Below are 16,266 nucleotides of genomic sequence, written 5' to 3'. Positions count from 1 at the left end.
TGCCTCTTGATTCTCTTTTTAAGACTTCACCTTCTTCAGAAACTGCAAATATCAAATCTCCAAAATTATAAACTATTAGCTCCACATAATGCCACATGTAAAAAACATCTGACCTCCCAATGATAGGTCACAATCAGAATACAAGTACACAAAAAGTAATGTGTGAACTACAGGCAATGTGCAGAAAGTAAATGTGGGTTGTAAGGGATTTTTGTATTTAGTTTTTTTACCCACATCAAAGATACATCTATATTTATTTGAGGTCTCACGACAGCAATTAAGGACTGAATCTGACGTGCTTTGTCAAGGCTTTGATGAGTGACAGAAAACTTGGAATTGTTACTTTTTCACTGCTGAAATATAACACAGATGTTGATTGAAAATTTGCTGGTTAAGAGCTTACTAACCAGGACAGTAAGAAAACAGTGACTACACAGACATCTTGCCCTTATTCTTTGCAGGTTGGCCCTTACTGTAATTTTCAGGGTGTAGCAATATGAGTATGGAGAATTGAAAATGTGGAGAGATGTGGAATGCAGGTTTGGACTAAAGCTGCTCTTGAAGCAAAACATGTTCATTTTTTAATTAAAAAGAAGTTTTTAAAAATCCAATTCATAGTTAATAATTCATTAAGTAATAAAATACCTATATGGAGATGCATTACTTATATTGCCTAATATATTGAAATTATAAAGATTTGCAAATACAGTAGTGGAATTTTACATAACAAACAAGTCTAAAATTGAGTTAAACTCACCATGACCTGGAGGAAAAATTTTGAATGTACTAAGTGAAACTAGTTCATATATGGATAAGGTAGGCCAAATTTCATAAAACGGACACTTGCGAATTAATTTCAACTTTTGTGCATTTTCACGTTTTACTTTTTCCTGCAATAAAAAAAAAGAATGCCCTTGTCAGGTTTCAAAATGAGATCATTAAAAACTAACAAAAACTAGCCAAAAATGTCAGAAAAAGAGAAGTAACAGCTATATGGCTATTTCACAGTATAAGTTTGAGTAACAATTGACTATCACTATGACCAATAGCTACACTATAATTCTAATATTCAGATTTGTTTGCCAATACACCCAATCTGTACTATAATGCTTTAAATTACTATAAATATGAACAAATTTTAAAGATTTATAAACAAAGCTCAAAAGGTGTGTGTGTGTGTGTGCAGTTATATAATTCATTTTCATGAGGGACAATAACAAAACAAGAAAAATTTTTAAGCCAAACACTCTGAAATTTAAACATACTAATATCTGGTATTTGGGGAAACGATGAATTCTGGGAAAATCACATGTTTATGAGGTTACCACACCAAAGGAAATTTCTTACTTTTTGAGATCCTAAGCAATAAGAACGATATTTATCTTTCAGCATGAATACTGAACCTTCAAGTATCATGCAGGACCTAGACCTGTATTAGAATCTGTCAAGAAGACAACAGGGACCTCCCAACCTCACGGTTTAGATAAGTTTTTTCTACCCTTTAAAAGAAGTGGGGGTGATGGAGAGAGTAGGAACAGATTTGGTTTAGACTAGAAAAATACAGATTTACACTAAAACGTCATAAACAGCAGAAGTTGATGCTCAGAATAAAGTTTAAATGTCTTCTTATTCAATTATGAATTTGAAAGTTTGTGAAATTCTGAATTAGCATGTCAACCATTCTGTCTTCATTTGTTTCCTGGTTGTGATAAGCCAAATAACCCAAAGCACCTCGAGGATGAGATCAGTTATTTCAGCCCCATAGAACATAAAAACTTGGGGAAATGCTGTCTGCTGGGTTACTTCTCCACTCGACTCAGCTAACTTTCTTATATTGCACAGGTGTACCAGAGTCTTCTTACTTTAATTTGCAATCAAGAGAATGTCCCAGAGATATCCCCGTAAGTCCATCTAATGGAGACAGTTCCCCAACTAAAATCCCGCTTCCAGCAGGTCTGCGTCAAGCTGACAGAAAGCAACTAGTCTCAGCCATTAAAGGCTAGGCTCACAACCAAAAGTATTAGTCACATATTCTGAAGAAAGATTAGTACAGACTGGTGAACCCTTGAAAGCAGTAGCGCCGTAACCATCCAATCGTTTGTGTCCCCCATCAAACAGCATGCTGTTGACACACATACTGCCTATTTGCTCATTGCCTGAATGAGTGAATTTAAAAATTATAAAGAGCAGAGGAGTGCTCTGCTGTTTTTCCTGCAAGTACTGAAAAAGAAGCTGACGAAGTGCCAATCGGCCAATAAACCACAAATCATGGTCTCTCCAATCAAGTCGGACTTCAAAAGGGAAATAGATGTACAGAGCATACCAATTTTAACTTCTCATACTCCTTTGTAGGTATTTTCAGGATTTCACAGTCGTCGTCTGTCACAATTGAACGTTCACATTCATCCATGTCAGGTCTAACTTCCAGCGATCCAAAGACACCCCACTTTTTCACCTGTGAACGGTATCAAGAAGCAGGAAGACGTCAGCATTATTCATTGACATCCACTCACACAGACACCAGTGAAAACTGTGAGAAGAGTCTAGGTGAGTCAGCAAGAGGGTTGGAATCCCAGTGCCTCAACTGTGCAAGAATGTCTCCCTGATCTTTGCCTGGATCATTCAGGCTTCTACAAACATGCCTTTTCCTTGACACAACATCTATTCCTCAGCAATATAGAGAAAACACCATGAGGAAGAGCCATGCTTTCTTTTATTCATTCATTCCTCCAAGTGCCAGGGAAATGTTTGGCATAGAGTCAGAATTAAAAAATTATTTGATGGACAAATAGTCATGGTACAGCTCTTTTATTAATAGCTGTGTATGTTGGTAATAAATAAAATGAATACAGTGTCATGTCATTGATAAGTCATTCATGTGTGTATTAATATGTGGCAGATAAATATTAAACAGGGAATGTTATCTCTAGAATATTTAAGTCATTATGGTAAAAAAATCATATACCTATTGAGTATTTATGCTAGACTTTCCTAGGTAAAAAATAGAAAATATAAATGAAAAGTAACACAAGGCTATTCGAGATAATGTTTGGTTAAAATTCTATTTAAAATATAGATAAAGACTGATTCTTTTTCATTTTTAGGAAATAAATTGTTGCGCATGATATAGTATCCCTACAGACAGAGGATGTTCAAATCAGAGACTCCCTGCAGAGGCCAAAGTGGCTCATAGTGCTATTTAACTGGCACGAGGTCCTGGAGCTTGTTAGAATGGAGGACAGAACATAAGATTCATTACCATGCAAGGTGAGACACCTGAACTGATCCTAAAGCCTAGGAATTCTGATGAAAGCTGGGCTTGCAAAATACAGACAAGAAAAGCTGTGTCCACTAATCCATGAAAGACACAAAAACTTGTCTTTTATCTGCAAGTCCTGGCAGAATTCTCAGAAAAGAAAATCTCTAACCCTGCAACTTGCATATGTGCAGTTTTCATATTGTACAGGATTCACAGCTGACTAGTTAATGAAAATCCTATTAACAACTCAGGAAAGTATAAGATTTAAACACGTTTATAATTTTAGGAGGAAAGGTATTTCCAGCTGAAGCAAGTAGTCTTAAAATAACTAATTAACATGATAAGATATTTATAAGAATGAATACAAATGAAGGAAAATCAACATTATTTTTAAAAGAACTTATTCATATTGAATTATTTAGACTTAAAATGAAAACATGAAATAAATTAGAGCAAAAAATATTTTAAAAGAAAAATAAATAAATTAAAACTCCATAAATAAAATTTACTGAAAGGATACATTATTTATAAAGTAATTCAAATTGAATTCATATACAATGTGCAGCTAGTACTTAAAATGCATAAATGTAGAAGGAATAGAAATAAGGGTATTGAATAGATTGGAAGATGGACAGGCAATATTAAGTATATGGAAACTCCAGGAGAAGTCAAAAAATACATAGGAAATGGTCAGAGAGTGACAGTGACTACAAATAAAGGAACACATGAAGAACAATCAGGGTCTGTGTTCAGCACTCATGCTCACAGGTAAGGGGTAAATATGTTCTTCATGTTCACCTTTACCAATAATTTCAAGCAGACATGTTGTGCTTTATTTTCCTCAGTATTTCTAATTGCCATCAGTCAATTAGTCCAAATTTCCTGAACAAAACACCAATGGCTTATGCACTAAGATCAAGAATCGACAAATGGGACCTCATAAAACTGCAAAGCTTCTGTAAGGCAAAAGACACTGTCATTAGGACAAAATGGCAACCAACAGACTGAGAAAAGATATTTACCAATCCTACATCTGATAGAGGGCTAATATCCAATACTTACAAAGAACTCAAGAAGTTAGACTCTAGAGAGTCAAATAACCCTATTAAAAAAAAGGGGTTCAGAGCTAAACAAAGAATTCTCATCTGAGGAATGGCTGAGAAGCACCTAAAGAAATGTTCAATATCCATAATCATCAGGAAACTACAAATCAAAACTACCCCGAGATTCCACCTCATACCAGTCAGAATGGGTAAGATAAAAAACTCAGGTGACAGCAGATGCTGGCGAAATGTGGAGAAAGAGGAACACTCCTCCATTGTTGGTGGGATTGCAAACTAGTACAACCACTCCGGAAATCCGTCTGGAGGTTCCTCAGAAAATTGGATATAGAACTACCTGAGGACCCAGCTATATCAGTGTCATTTATATTTTACATATATAGCATTCAATTTCCTTGCATTATTTCTCCTTGGGTAGTGTATTTTTCTGTCTGAAATTCATTTTTAGTTGATTTTTTTAAGATTTTTTAAATTTACATTTTAAATGTTATTCCATTCCCAGTTTCCTGATTATTAAAATTAAACGAATAATATAGAATTCTGAAAAATATGTTTAAAATTCCTTCTGATGACCAAAGGCACCAGAATTCTTATACTTCAATTCAACAAAAACCCAATTTACTATTCTCCACTCTTGTGTTTTATTCAGGTTTTCAATGGAGAAAAATGTTCTCCACTCATATTGATAAGAGTGTTTCTCCTCTCTATGCCTACTAACTCAAATATTTAATTTTGTCCTGAAATAACTCAGTCATACCACCCGCAGAGGCATACTGCATCCAAAACTAATGTTTTGCCAGCTATTAGCTCCTTTAGTCCTTTATTCATTAGAATATGCATTTAACCATGAGTAAGAAAAAAATCTAAGATATACTTTTTAAAATTTGTAAAAATAGACACAGAATCGTATTCCTCTAATCCAAGCTTCTCCTGAAACCTGAAGCAAAAAAATGGTCGTCTGAGAGTAATTATAAATATTGTGCCTCAAAATAATTATCTTAAAGCATAGGGATATACCTCAGTAGTGAAGAAGTGTCTTTCATGTGCAAGGCTGTGTGTTCTATCCCAAGGAAGACAAAAGAACACATGTGTAGACGAATTTAACGTTCATATGCTTTGAATATTTTTCTCACTAATATTTTAATATAACATAATTGTCATTTATATTGTGCAAGTTAGGAACCTTGTAGGGGCAAAATGTAATTATTGAACTATAGTTAAGTAAATTGGACTTTTATGCTATCAACAATCAAAAAAGAGCATAAATTTCAGCTTCATAGAACTTGGTTTTGGATCAAAACCTATGACTGTCTGATCTATGAGAATCACTACTGGTGTTACAGAGGCATATTCCACTGTAAAGCTTATCCCCATACTTGAAAAAAAATGATGCTTGGTCTTCATAAAGCAGTAGCCAGGCCATAGTTTCAATAAATCTGTATGAACCTCTAATAACTGTTAAGTTTAATTCAAAATGTTTGTTTCTAATGTGAGAAAAAATAATCAAAATGCACCCCAGAAAACAACTCAGAGGTAAATTGAAATGTCATCGGGTAGTTCAATAAAACACTGAAGTTGTTCTTTAATGAACAAATCGGAAGAATCAAGCAAGTGTGAAGGAAAAAGCAACAGCATGAAGAGACAATCTGCTGGAGGACTCTGCAGTAAAGTGTAAAGCCAACTTCAAAAAATCATCTACAGTGGGTTTGCAAAAGTCGTCAAGAATCCCAGGAGGAAACTTTGAAAGATGTATGATGCCTTACAGAACCAACCAAACGACCATATTTTCTATATTACTTATCTTTTTACATATAAAGAAAAAATGGCATTAGTCCAAATATCTGCTCCCAAGAAGAGAACAACAGATCGATTAGTTGAAAATCAAGGTGACTGCAACGTGCAGCATGTGGAGCAAACATGGGCTCCACCTGCATTCATCTAACAGCTGTCTGCAGCTGGATGAGGTTCAGTAACTGATGAAGGTTTCTAATCTGCTCGGTGAGAACAGGCCTCCCAAGACACAAGTTCAAAATTTACTATATCCTGTCAAGCTATGTGATCGTGCAAATAACTTTTTGACTTAGAAATAATATAGTTTTCAAATTTAAACTATTTCTACAATTACTGATCATATCGTTCAAGTTAGTTTCTTGTGTACAAATTAATCTTACTAAATCACCGAATTGTGCTTTAGTTCTTTTTTTAAAGATGGAATTCTTCATCTGAATTATGTACCATGCTTTGAGCTTTATAAACGTTTCTCATTGAGACACATAAAGCTAATAAAGGCCACAACAATAAGTTCTGAACTGTCAGTAACAAACACAGCTTAGAGAGTTGACTGGTCTGGTCCAGAACAACAACAGACTAGGTTACCCCCATTTGTAACCTATATATGATGAATCAAGTACAAGGATATGAGTATTTAATGCAGGAAATTAAAACAATAGTTATTCTATTCAATATTCATTATTCTTTCAAAACTGATGTTTTCAGAATTTTCTAGAGTTAGCTTGGATGAAAAGCAAACATAATTTTGAATTGTTACAAAAATAAATGGCTAGTTATAAGAACACTCTACAATCATTAAAATGTTTTAAAATGGGTTTCATCTAATCGTTTCATACTTTTTATTGTTTTATTCTTTTTCTTTTCATTTTTAATATATGTTGGTTATCATTAAATGTTCAGCTCTATTTTTGGACCCAGAAATAATTTTAATAGGTCATTGTATTATGTAAAAATTTTAACTATTCAGTAATTTATTTCATGGTCAGTGGCCCTTTCTCAATTTTCATGTTCTCATTTCCGAGACCACAGAGGGCCTTTGGCTTCCATGGACCTTCCCAAGTTTATTCTTAGTGTGTTCACAATCAATTGCAAACAGTCCTAAGTTTCCCCTATACTCCTACAGGACTAGGATTTGGTCTCAGATTTGGTCTCAACATTAAGTCTTTCCTGTTCAACATGCACTGTTTTCCTCTACAGAAGATTTTTAAAGATACTTTCTAGGAGCTTGTGAGATGGCCCCTCGGTTAAAAGTACTTGCTGCTCCTCCAGGGCAAGAGAGGACATTTCTCAGGACCCACATTTGATGACTTACAATCTCATGTAATTATAGTTCCCTCTCTTGGAATCCATAGACATCTGCACATCAAATAAGTACACGTAGTAGATGGATTTATTTTTTTAAAAACCACCTTAGAAACTTTCAGTTTTTCTAGATCTTTGGCTACAAAAATTACTTAAATGGATGTGTCTTATACAGACTACCATGACTTCATGTTTACCCAGAATCCAAACCTATGCTTGGAACTGCAGACATACAGACCATGCTGGTTGCATTCAAGATAAGGTAGTAAACACCTTTTCTTTGCCAAGGCAGCAGCAAAATATTTCACACTGGCCAGTGAAGTATGACCAGAAAGAAAAAGCATTTCATTTTACTTTTGAAAAAATTCAATAATCTAAAAATAAATTTAATTCACCTACCCCTATACCATTGTCCTGTTACAGTGGCCTATTGTCAGGGCAAGAACCAGTGTAAAATGACCTAACTCTAAGTAGACAAAGTTGGGAAGCAGGCTAAAACCTCAGGTTGGCAAGCATGTGGAAACTGCTGCAACTCCAATTGCTTGATGTTATGTGGGAAATTACTTGACATAATTCCCAAGGAATAGAAAAGGTACTACAAAGGAAAATCTTCAGATCATCTGACTGCTACAGTGGGGTCATTAATAGCTCACTTTACAGTCAACTTCGGTGATCTGACTGCTACATCTTCAGTGACAAAAATATTCAGGAGATATGGACAAAAATTGGGAGAGGAATGAGAGGCTGATATAATATGGAAATTGAAGAGGTCCAATAAAATTTATTTTCCTCTTTATTCATTACAATCCCAATTATAGCAAAAATTAGAGCATACATTATTACTAATTATAAGAGAAATCATTGTGTTACAGGACGAGGAAAGCATTGTAATGCCTTGCAGGAAAGCTTTCCACAGAGGAAAGCTTCCTGAACCCTTTCCTCTGTTCCCCTCAAATCCTATGCCTATTCAGTGCGTTCTCTGCCAAGGGTCCAGCCTCCTATCTCTGTTCTGTACTTTAGATAACTCAACTTGATGACAATGCCTGTGTGATGATGTCACTTCTATTTGCAAAACTCCCAAACTACTTGCCAGTTCTGACAAGTTACTGGAATGGCAACCCCATCTCAACATCTGATGTACATTTCTCTATGAACATATTGTCATCTAAACCATATCATCTGAAATTCCAGGTCTCTACTCATTTAGAGATCTGTGCCCTTCCCTCTTTTGTGTTTTATAGCAGTTTTGACAGTGACTCTGGACTCCAAACTCTAGCTCTTAACAACTATCTACTTTAAAAACTCTCTCTACTAAACCCACATTCTGATTCAATTTCCATATCCCTGTAACTGTCATTAATAATATTTAATCTTGCATTACTATCTCCATTGTGACTTTTTGTGATTATTCCTCCAATGGTAGCTGTACTTCTTTTTAAAAATCGGTTTTGCCTTTATATACCCATTTCTGTTCATTGATTGTTCCCTTAATACTGTTTTTTAATCTTTTATTATGTCTTTGACATGATACTAATAATAAAGCACTTGTTTTGCTTTTATTCTTTGTATTATTCAAGATCTTACTCAAAGGAAAAATGCCTTGGGTGGTAAGAGAGTAAAACCCTAGAACTCTCTTCTTTATGGCCATGTGGTCATCAGACAAAATATCTCATAAGTTGGGCAGGATGCAGGTACCTCCTCTAGGTTTAAAAGGAAAACACAGGAGGATTTCATGCCATTGACACTAACAGGAGTCCTTTTTTTTCTGTCTCCAGCTGGAAGACTCATGGGCTAAATCCTAAACCAGAAAGCAAAGGAGCCTTTAAATAAAATCACCAAAGCCCTGAGGTATAAGGTTTACCTAAACTAATATGGCCGCTTTCCTTCCTAAATATCTACTTGAATAATTAATTTTTATAATAATAGCTTAATGACTTCTCTCCTTGTAGCATAGACAAGTACTACTTCTCTAGACATCTTCCAGCTTTGTCCTCTCACAGGAGAGACCTTTGTACCTCTAACACTGCCTCACACTTAGTCTCCATAACTTGTTACTCTTCCAAGGCTATATATTGCCATTTAACATGTATGTGAAAAGTATAGACACCCACCTTAGCTGCTTTTCTGTTCTTGAAAAAATAAAAGAAAAAATCTCTGAAAAGGGGAAGTTAAGGAAGGGTTTATTTCAGCTCACAGTTCCATGTAGTAGAATCCATAATGACAGTAAAGTTGCAGGAGCACAAGGCACCTTGGGGGACTTGCAAATAGGAATCAGAGGAGAGATGTATGCGTGTGCTCAGCTCATTTTTCTCCTGTTTATTTCAGGATCCCATCAGAAGGAATGGTGCCGGTATGGTAGGAGGGCCTTCCCACCTCAATCTAGTGACGATAATCCTTAAAGGCAGGCTCAGAGATGTGTCAACCGGGTGAATTCAGATCCCATCAAGTTGACAACCAAGAATAACCATCACGAGATTCACCTAGACTGGAACTTGTTAGAGGCATGACGATGCCCTCTGAGTATGGGTTTTCCACATCAACGAGCAGCATGGTAAAATATCTCTAAAGATACAATATGGCATTGAGAATACCACCTTCTCTCTAATTGCACTTAAGGTCTACTAAAAAGCAGGGAAAGTAGTCCTGGTACTGAAAACCTAGCTAATTAACCAGGGCAAGAGAGAACAAGATCTTATAGGAGAACTTAACTACAGCCATAGCCTAAGGCAAAGGCAAAGCCCATTATAATCAGAAATGGGAGTTTTGTGGGACTCCTAACAGTGGGAGTGGGGGTCCCTGACTCACTTGCCTGCCTCAATTTTCCTCCGACTGGGATGCCACATCCAGCCTTGACAGAATGGTGTGTTTGCTATCCCTGCTCTTTTCTGAAGGAAGGCATAGGAGGAGTGGATATGGGGAACAAGGGAGGTGTGGAGGGAGGGCAGTCTGCATCAGAATGTATTGTATGAAAGAAGAATAAGTAAAATAAGGAAAATGGTGAAGAAAGGGGTATGACAGAGTCCCTATATCCATCCACACCACAAATTAACAGCTGCACACAAGTGTAAAGAGCTTCATGTCAAGTCAAATATCCTAAATTAATGTTAGCAAACTCTAGGAAATTACTTAATTTCGCACTTATTATATCAATTTTAAAAAATTATTTTGTATGAAATTATTCTAATTAAATGTAGGGAACGGAATTTTTACCATTAAAAAGTAAATCAGAAATGTCATAGGGCTGTGACTATGCTAATTCTTTCTCAATTGTGTGCTCGTAGCACTAGCTGGAGCAATAAGGCGAGGGAAAAATTTAAAAATATATATATTAATTGGCAGAGTAGAGATCAAAATATCTCTATTTGCAGATGATATGTTTTTATAATAAGAGCTCAAAAATCCCACCAGAAAACGTCTAGAAATTATCAGCAGAGCAGCAGGATGCAAAATCAACCTACGAAAATCAGAAGACTCTTCATACACTAAAAACAAAACATACTGAGAAAGATAATATGATCCACTTCAATTCCCAAGAGTCTCAAGAATATACCTAGGAACAAACATAACAGACACCTCTAGAAGAAAACAAAGTTAGCTCTCTGAAGCAAAAGACCAGTACCTTTCCTTGTTGCTCTGACAAACTCTGACAAAGCAATGAAAGGGAGGCAGAATTAATTCTGGTTTAATATCTGAAGGTACAGCCAGTCCTCCATGAAGGCAGCATGAGACGGGAAGTGACCACCAGTCCTCGGGTAGGAGGCAGAGAGAGATGGAGGCTGGAACTCAAGTCCCCTTTCACATTTATTCAGTCTGAGATCAAGTCTGTGGAATGAAGTTGTTCGTGTTTAAGGTGAGCCTTCCTGCCTCATTTTTTAATGCGTCTTTATAAATGTAACAATAACAAATAAAGATACAGGGGCCATAAACCTGAGAGGGAGCAGAGAGGGTGCATGTGTGAAAGCAGAGAGGAAGAAAAATGGGAAATGATCTTGTAATTTTTAAAAATTATAAACATTTTAAGAAAAGGAAGGAAGGAAGGAAGGGTATCAAGCTAACCCCTATAAGGAACCAAAAGCTATTAAACTTTTATTTTGTTATGTTAACCAGTCATGAGAATATATCTAGGAACAAACATAGCAGAGACCTCTGGAAGAAGAAAGCCAGAGATTTTTTAAAAATATATTTTAATTATTATAATGCAATCTATTCTCATTACTATTATTATAAGGAATCTATTTTGTGATTCTTTAAGCATTGCTCTTAAAAAAACATAATAAAAACACATTCTGCTGTGATTTTAAAGCCATATGTTAATAACCTTCTCTATCCTTCCTTAAGTCATTTGGTCTCAGTTCTTCATCTAAAGCTAACAGTTTGTCTCTTCCAGTATATCAGCTATGCCTATCTTGTCATTGTATAAAACACACTATGTAACCATTGCAAGTGTGTAATACACTACTGAAGTCTTCTTCATTAAAAATTTCAACCAAATGTTGAGTTCAATGTTATCAGTATTACTTATAATGTAAGGCTATATTATTTTGGTCTGTTTAAATGCCCAACAATGTTGGCATCAGGAAATCTAAAAGAAAAACTTGTTTGTAATATTGTTATCTCTGTATTTATAAAATGTAAAAATTCTTACTGTTAATTTCTTTGAAGGTACATATATCTCAGCCACTGCAGAATCTTTGAACTCTACGTCAAAAAGAAAACTTTCTCTGGAGAGTGAAGAGATGATTGAGTCCTCTTCTTCAATCAGACTTCTGAACACCTTTACACGACGTCGAGCGTGGCCTGTCAGCATGATATAAAGTCCATCATCACCAATCACTGAAAAAAATTGAAACCAAATACATATTTGGTTAATAATCACACAGCGATTAAACCTGCACCTCAAGCTAATTCCTGCCAGCCTACACAGTAACTTCAGTGTGATACTCAGGAACCCACACTCAGAACAGAATAACAGATGAATATTTGATGTATTCTATTATTTTGGTTTGTGATATTTTTATTTTAACTTTTTATATAATTATATCATTATCCCTTCCCTTTCTAAACCATGTCATGTAACGACTCATCTTCTCGGGTAATTATTGGATTTTAATAAATAAGAGAACAAGGTAACATTCATTATTAATAGACTTAAGCCATTATGAGAAAATTGGATTAGGAAAATCTTTAACTCTTATCTTCTCTCCACCAAATTGCCATTTCCCCGCTTTATATGGCAAAACATCCCTACTAATAATTTCATTAACATTTGCTCAGGAATGATAGTGGATAGCACTTGTCCTACTACACAATAAGTGTCCAAACCTGTTGTCCTACCCGATTCTAAAGCTCAATTATGTACCCGTAGCCTTGGCAAGTATATTCCTCTGTTAGTACTGTAATACAATTCAAAATCATGTCCAGTTCTAAAAAAGTATATTCTTTGGGATATGGAAAGTAGATGGTATATTTTCCCATTTCATGACTGTTTGTATCACATTATGAATGGGCAACATCACCAAAGTGCTATGAGATCATTTCTTACAGGTTATTCATTCACTTCCTGTAAGGAGAAACTTTGCAAACAGACTTTCAGAGGCAATTATATGTCTTTATATTACTTCAAATGCCATCAATTGATAATATACTCTACATTTTTTCTCTAACTTGAGTATTTATTAACTCTCCCAATTACTCTACCAATGCTATGGACTTTAAATGTTTTCTATAAGCAGACATTAGTTTTGCATGGATGTTTAAGATAAATGGAGTGCATTCTGGGTTGTACATTATCAGCCACTAAATTATCTATGTGGTGAGAAAACTGAAAAAAAATTAATTAGGTGATCTATGGCTGTATATGGTAAAGAGAGGAACAAAGTAAATTAGAAGACATCCAGACATCACAGCTATGTTGAAGGTTTGGGGTGATTAAGGAAGCATTGCTCACATTAAAATGGTAGGAAGATGTGCCCAATGTGGATCCTTATGCACATTGTTTCTTTCTCAGGGGAAATGATCTTTTTTTTTGTCCCTTGGCCAAGAAAACTGCACTTTGACTGGATGCCATATAAGCAATGTTAAAAATACTACTTCACCCATGCTCTTATCATGTGTGTTCACACAGTACCATCTGATTAGTAAAATATTAGGAGACCATTTTCAAGTATTCCCATCCATTCCTCATGTGGCTAAGAACCAGGAAATGATGCTAGAACTAAGAAAAATATCTTGAAACTAAAACAAAAGGTGAGACAATTAAATCCTAACATTTCTAAGTGTCCCCCCCCGCAGGTGTCTTGTTATAATATAACATAAATAACTCCTTAGTTTGTATGAACAATGCTCTTTAATTCTCTATTATAGAAGCTGAATTCTGTGTCTGTATGGATATTGCTGGTTCATGTATTACTAATATACATAGTTACATTGTTGTGAGAAACATATATGCCATCAAATTTAAGCAAATATACTTAAAGAAGGGTATTTTTTAAAAAGGAGTACCTATAGATAACTCTGAGAAATGTAACATCCACATGTAAAGTTATTTGGTTTGCAAGTCCATATTTAAATAAGCCAGGCCTGATAAAAAGAAATCACATGTTGTTATGTGTGGATTCCTGTTATAAAAGTTCACATTATTATGATAAAAGCTACTTCCCAATAATCTCCCTTACAATCATGGAACACCAGCAGCCAGTGTCCACGTGTTAACTAGTACACAGGGGGCTATCCCACTAGGAGCTGCATCAACAGCCAGTGTCCACGTGCTAACTAATACACAAGGGGCTGTCCCACTAGGAGCTGCAAACATAAGCAGCATGCTCCAAATAAAATAATTTCTCCTGTGAGTGAGGGTAAATTCACCAATCTTCTAAAGAAAACATCCCTGTCCTTTCGGCGCTGCCGAGTGACAGAGACTTTCTTGTACAGTCTCTGTTTAGTCTGTGTTTAAAATAAGGCCATAAAGGAGTCAAACAAACTGGAAGATTGATAGACCATGGAAAAATATTTAGACCAGAACATATGCCATAACCACAAACTATCCTTACCAAAAAGTTCATATTAAGCTAGGCTATAAGTTTCAAATGACTCTATGAGTAAAACAAATTTTCTCAAGGCTGGACACAATCAAGATGCAATGTACACTTATGAGATTGTTAAAAATAATATGTGTGTATAGAGATAGATAGATAGATAGATAGATAGATAGATAGATAGATAGATAGATAGATATAAATATATAAATTCATGGATATATAGATATGTTGTATTTGTAATTACAAGAGACTGGTATTTTGAAATATGCTTTTAATATTTAGACAACATGTTAATATACTGAGTGAAAAACTGCTAAAAGGACAATGAGTGCCCATTAATGAACACAAGTAATCTGTAACCCCTGTTTTAAGTGCAGTTTGAAATACATTGTATGTGTAGCCCAGGCTGGCCTTGAACTCCTGATCCTCCTGCCTCTGCCTCCTTCAGCAAATTCTACCAGTGTGTGCCACCACAACCAGCATATATAGCAGAGGAGTTCAGGGTCTGGACTCAGTCAGAGAAGATGCAGCATGGGGAGGTCTGTTGATGTGGGGTTGGGGGTGGGGACATCCTCTTGGAAATGGGGGAGGAGGTGGGATGTGGAACAGTCAGAAGGTGGACTAAGAGGGGGTAAACTCTGGACTGAAAAGAACAGATTAAAGAATAAATAAAAAAAAGAAAAGGAAATACATTGTATAGGAACTATTTTTATCTTTATTGATATTTTGGATCAGGTAGTATGCTTGCTTTAATTCTATAAGCAATAAAACTGAAGGTTATGAGAAAGGAAATAAGTCCAGTACTATAAGTCCAGAAGCCTGATATTAGTACAGCCAGTTTTCAACCCAGCAGGCCTTCAAATTCCCATCTTGGTTAGTGTGATCTATGTAGTATGTCTATAGATAGATAGATACTAAGATAGATAGATGCATAGATACATAGATAGATGATAATAATATAGAGTATGGATATATACACTTTATGTATGTATATGTAATGAACATATATAATGGGTATATGTATATAAACATATCACTAATGAGTATATATATATGAGTATATAAATAATGAATATGTATATAATGAGTGTATATATAGAGAGGGAGTATATATTATACTACATTTCATTTTAAATTTTAAAAAGCATGTTTAAAAATATATTTTCAAAAATGTTCATTAATTCAAAGAGCAAATGTCAACATATATGTCTGTAACACCTGCTAAAAGTATAAACATTATGTAATAAATGAATGTTTTAAGGATGTTTGGCACTATAATTTAGTATTTCCTAAAGAATAATATGTGATTTAAATAAACCTTATCAAAGGGACTGTGATTGATAACAGAGCAAAATAATGATACTTGATTGGACTCCATACTTAGCTTTGTTTAGACTATCTCCTTAAAATAGAAGTTAATATACTTAGATTTCAATAAGTGACATGATGAGTTCTACCTAAAATTATGACTTATTTTTAAATAACTTAAATCTGAATCTAAGAATCTAGAAGCAACTCTTTCCATTACCTAAAGATACTAATTATCAACAGCAACATATTCTGAGCATTAAATGTTTGCCATACATAGTTACTAACCTAATTCCAATAACCCCAAAAGTAGTATAGCAGTTTGTACTGATCCCAACAGTAGGAAGTAGAGCAGTTCTTTTAAGGGAGAGTGAGGATAATTACAGGAAAGAGAAAACAAGACTCAGAGACAAAGATTAGAAATCAAGAGGGTCCAGGCTGGCCTTGAACTTATGATCCTCCTGCCTCTGCCTCTGCCTCCTTCAGCGAATCCTGATATGTATATCTC

At 35.1% G+C, this 16,266-nt stretch overlaps 1 protein-coding gene across 1 annotated transcript in view; it reads right to left on the bottom strand.

The window, feature by feature from the left end:
* The window catches only part of Cnbd1 (cyclic nucleotide binding domain containing 1), a 320,853-nt gene that overhangs the window by 105,121 nt on the left and 199,466 nt on the right, over positions 1-16,266 (bottom strand). The window contains exons 6-8 of the mRNA XM_032890379.1: positions 12,059-12,246; positions 2,324-2,455; positions 758-890 (exon numbers count right to left, since the gene is read on the bottom strand). Coding sequence (XP_032746270.1) covers positions 758-890; positions 2,324-2,455; positions 12,059-12,246 — 453 coding nt within the window. The remainder of the gene's footprint in view (positions 1-757; positions 891-2,323; positions 2,456-12,058; positions 12,247-16,266) is intronic.

The sequence above is a fragment of the Rattus rattus genome, chromosome 1 (assembly GCF_011064425.1).
Source record: "Rattus rattus isolate New Zealand chromosome 1, Rrattus_CSIRO_v1, whole genome shotgun sequence".
NCBI lineage: Eukaryota > Metazoa > Chordata > Mammalia > Rodentia > Muridae > Rattus > Rattus rattus.
The sequence above is the reverse complement of the archived record's forward strand: the minus strand, read 5'-3'. Positions and strand labels throughout refer to the sequence as shown.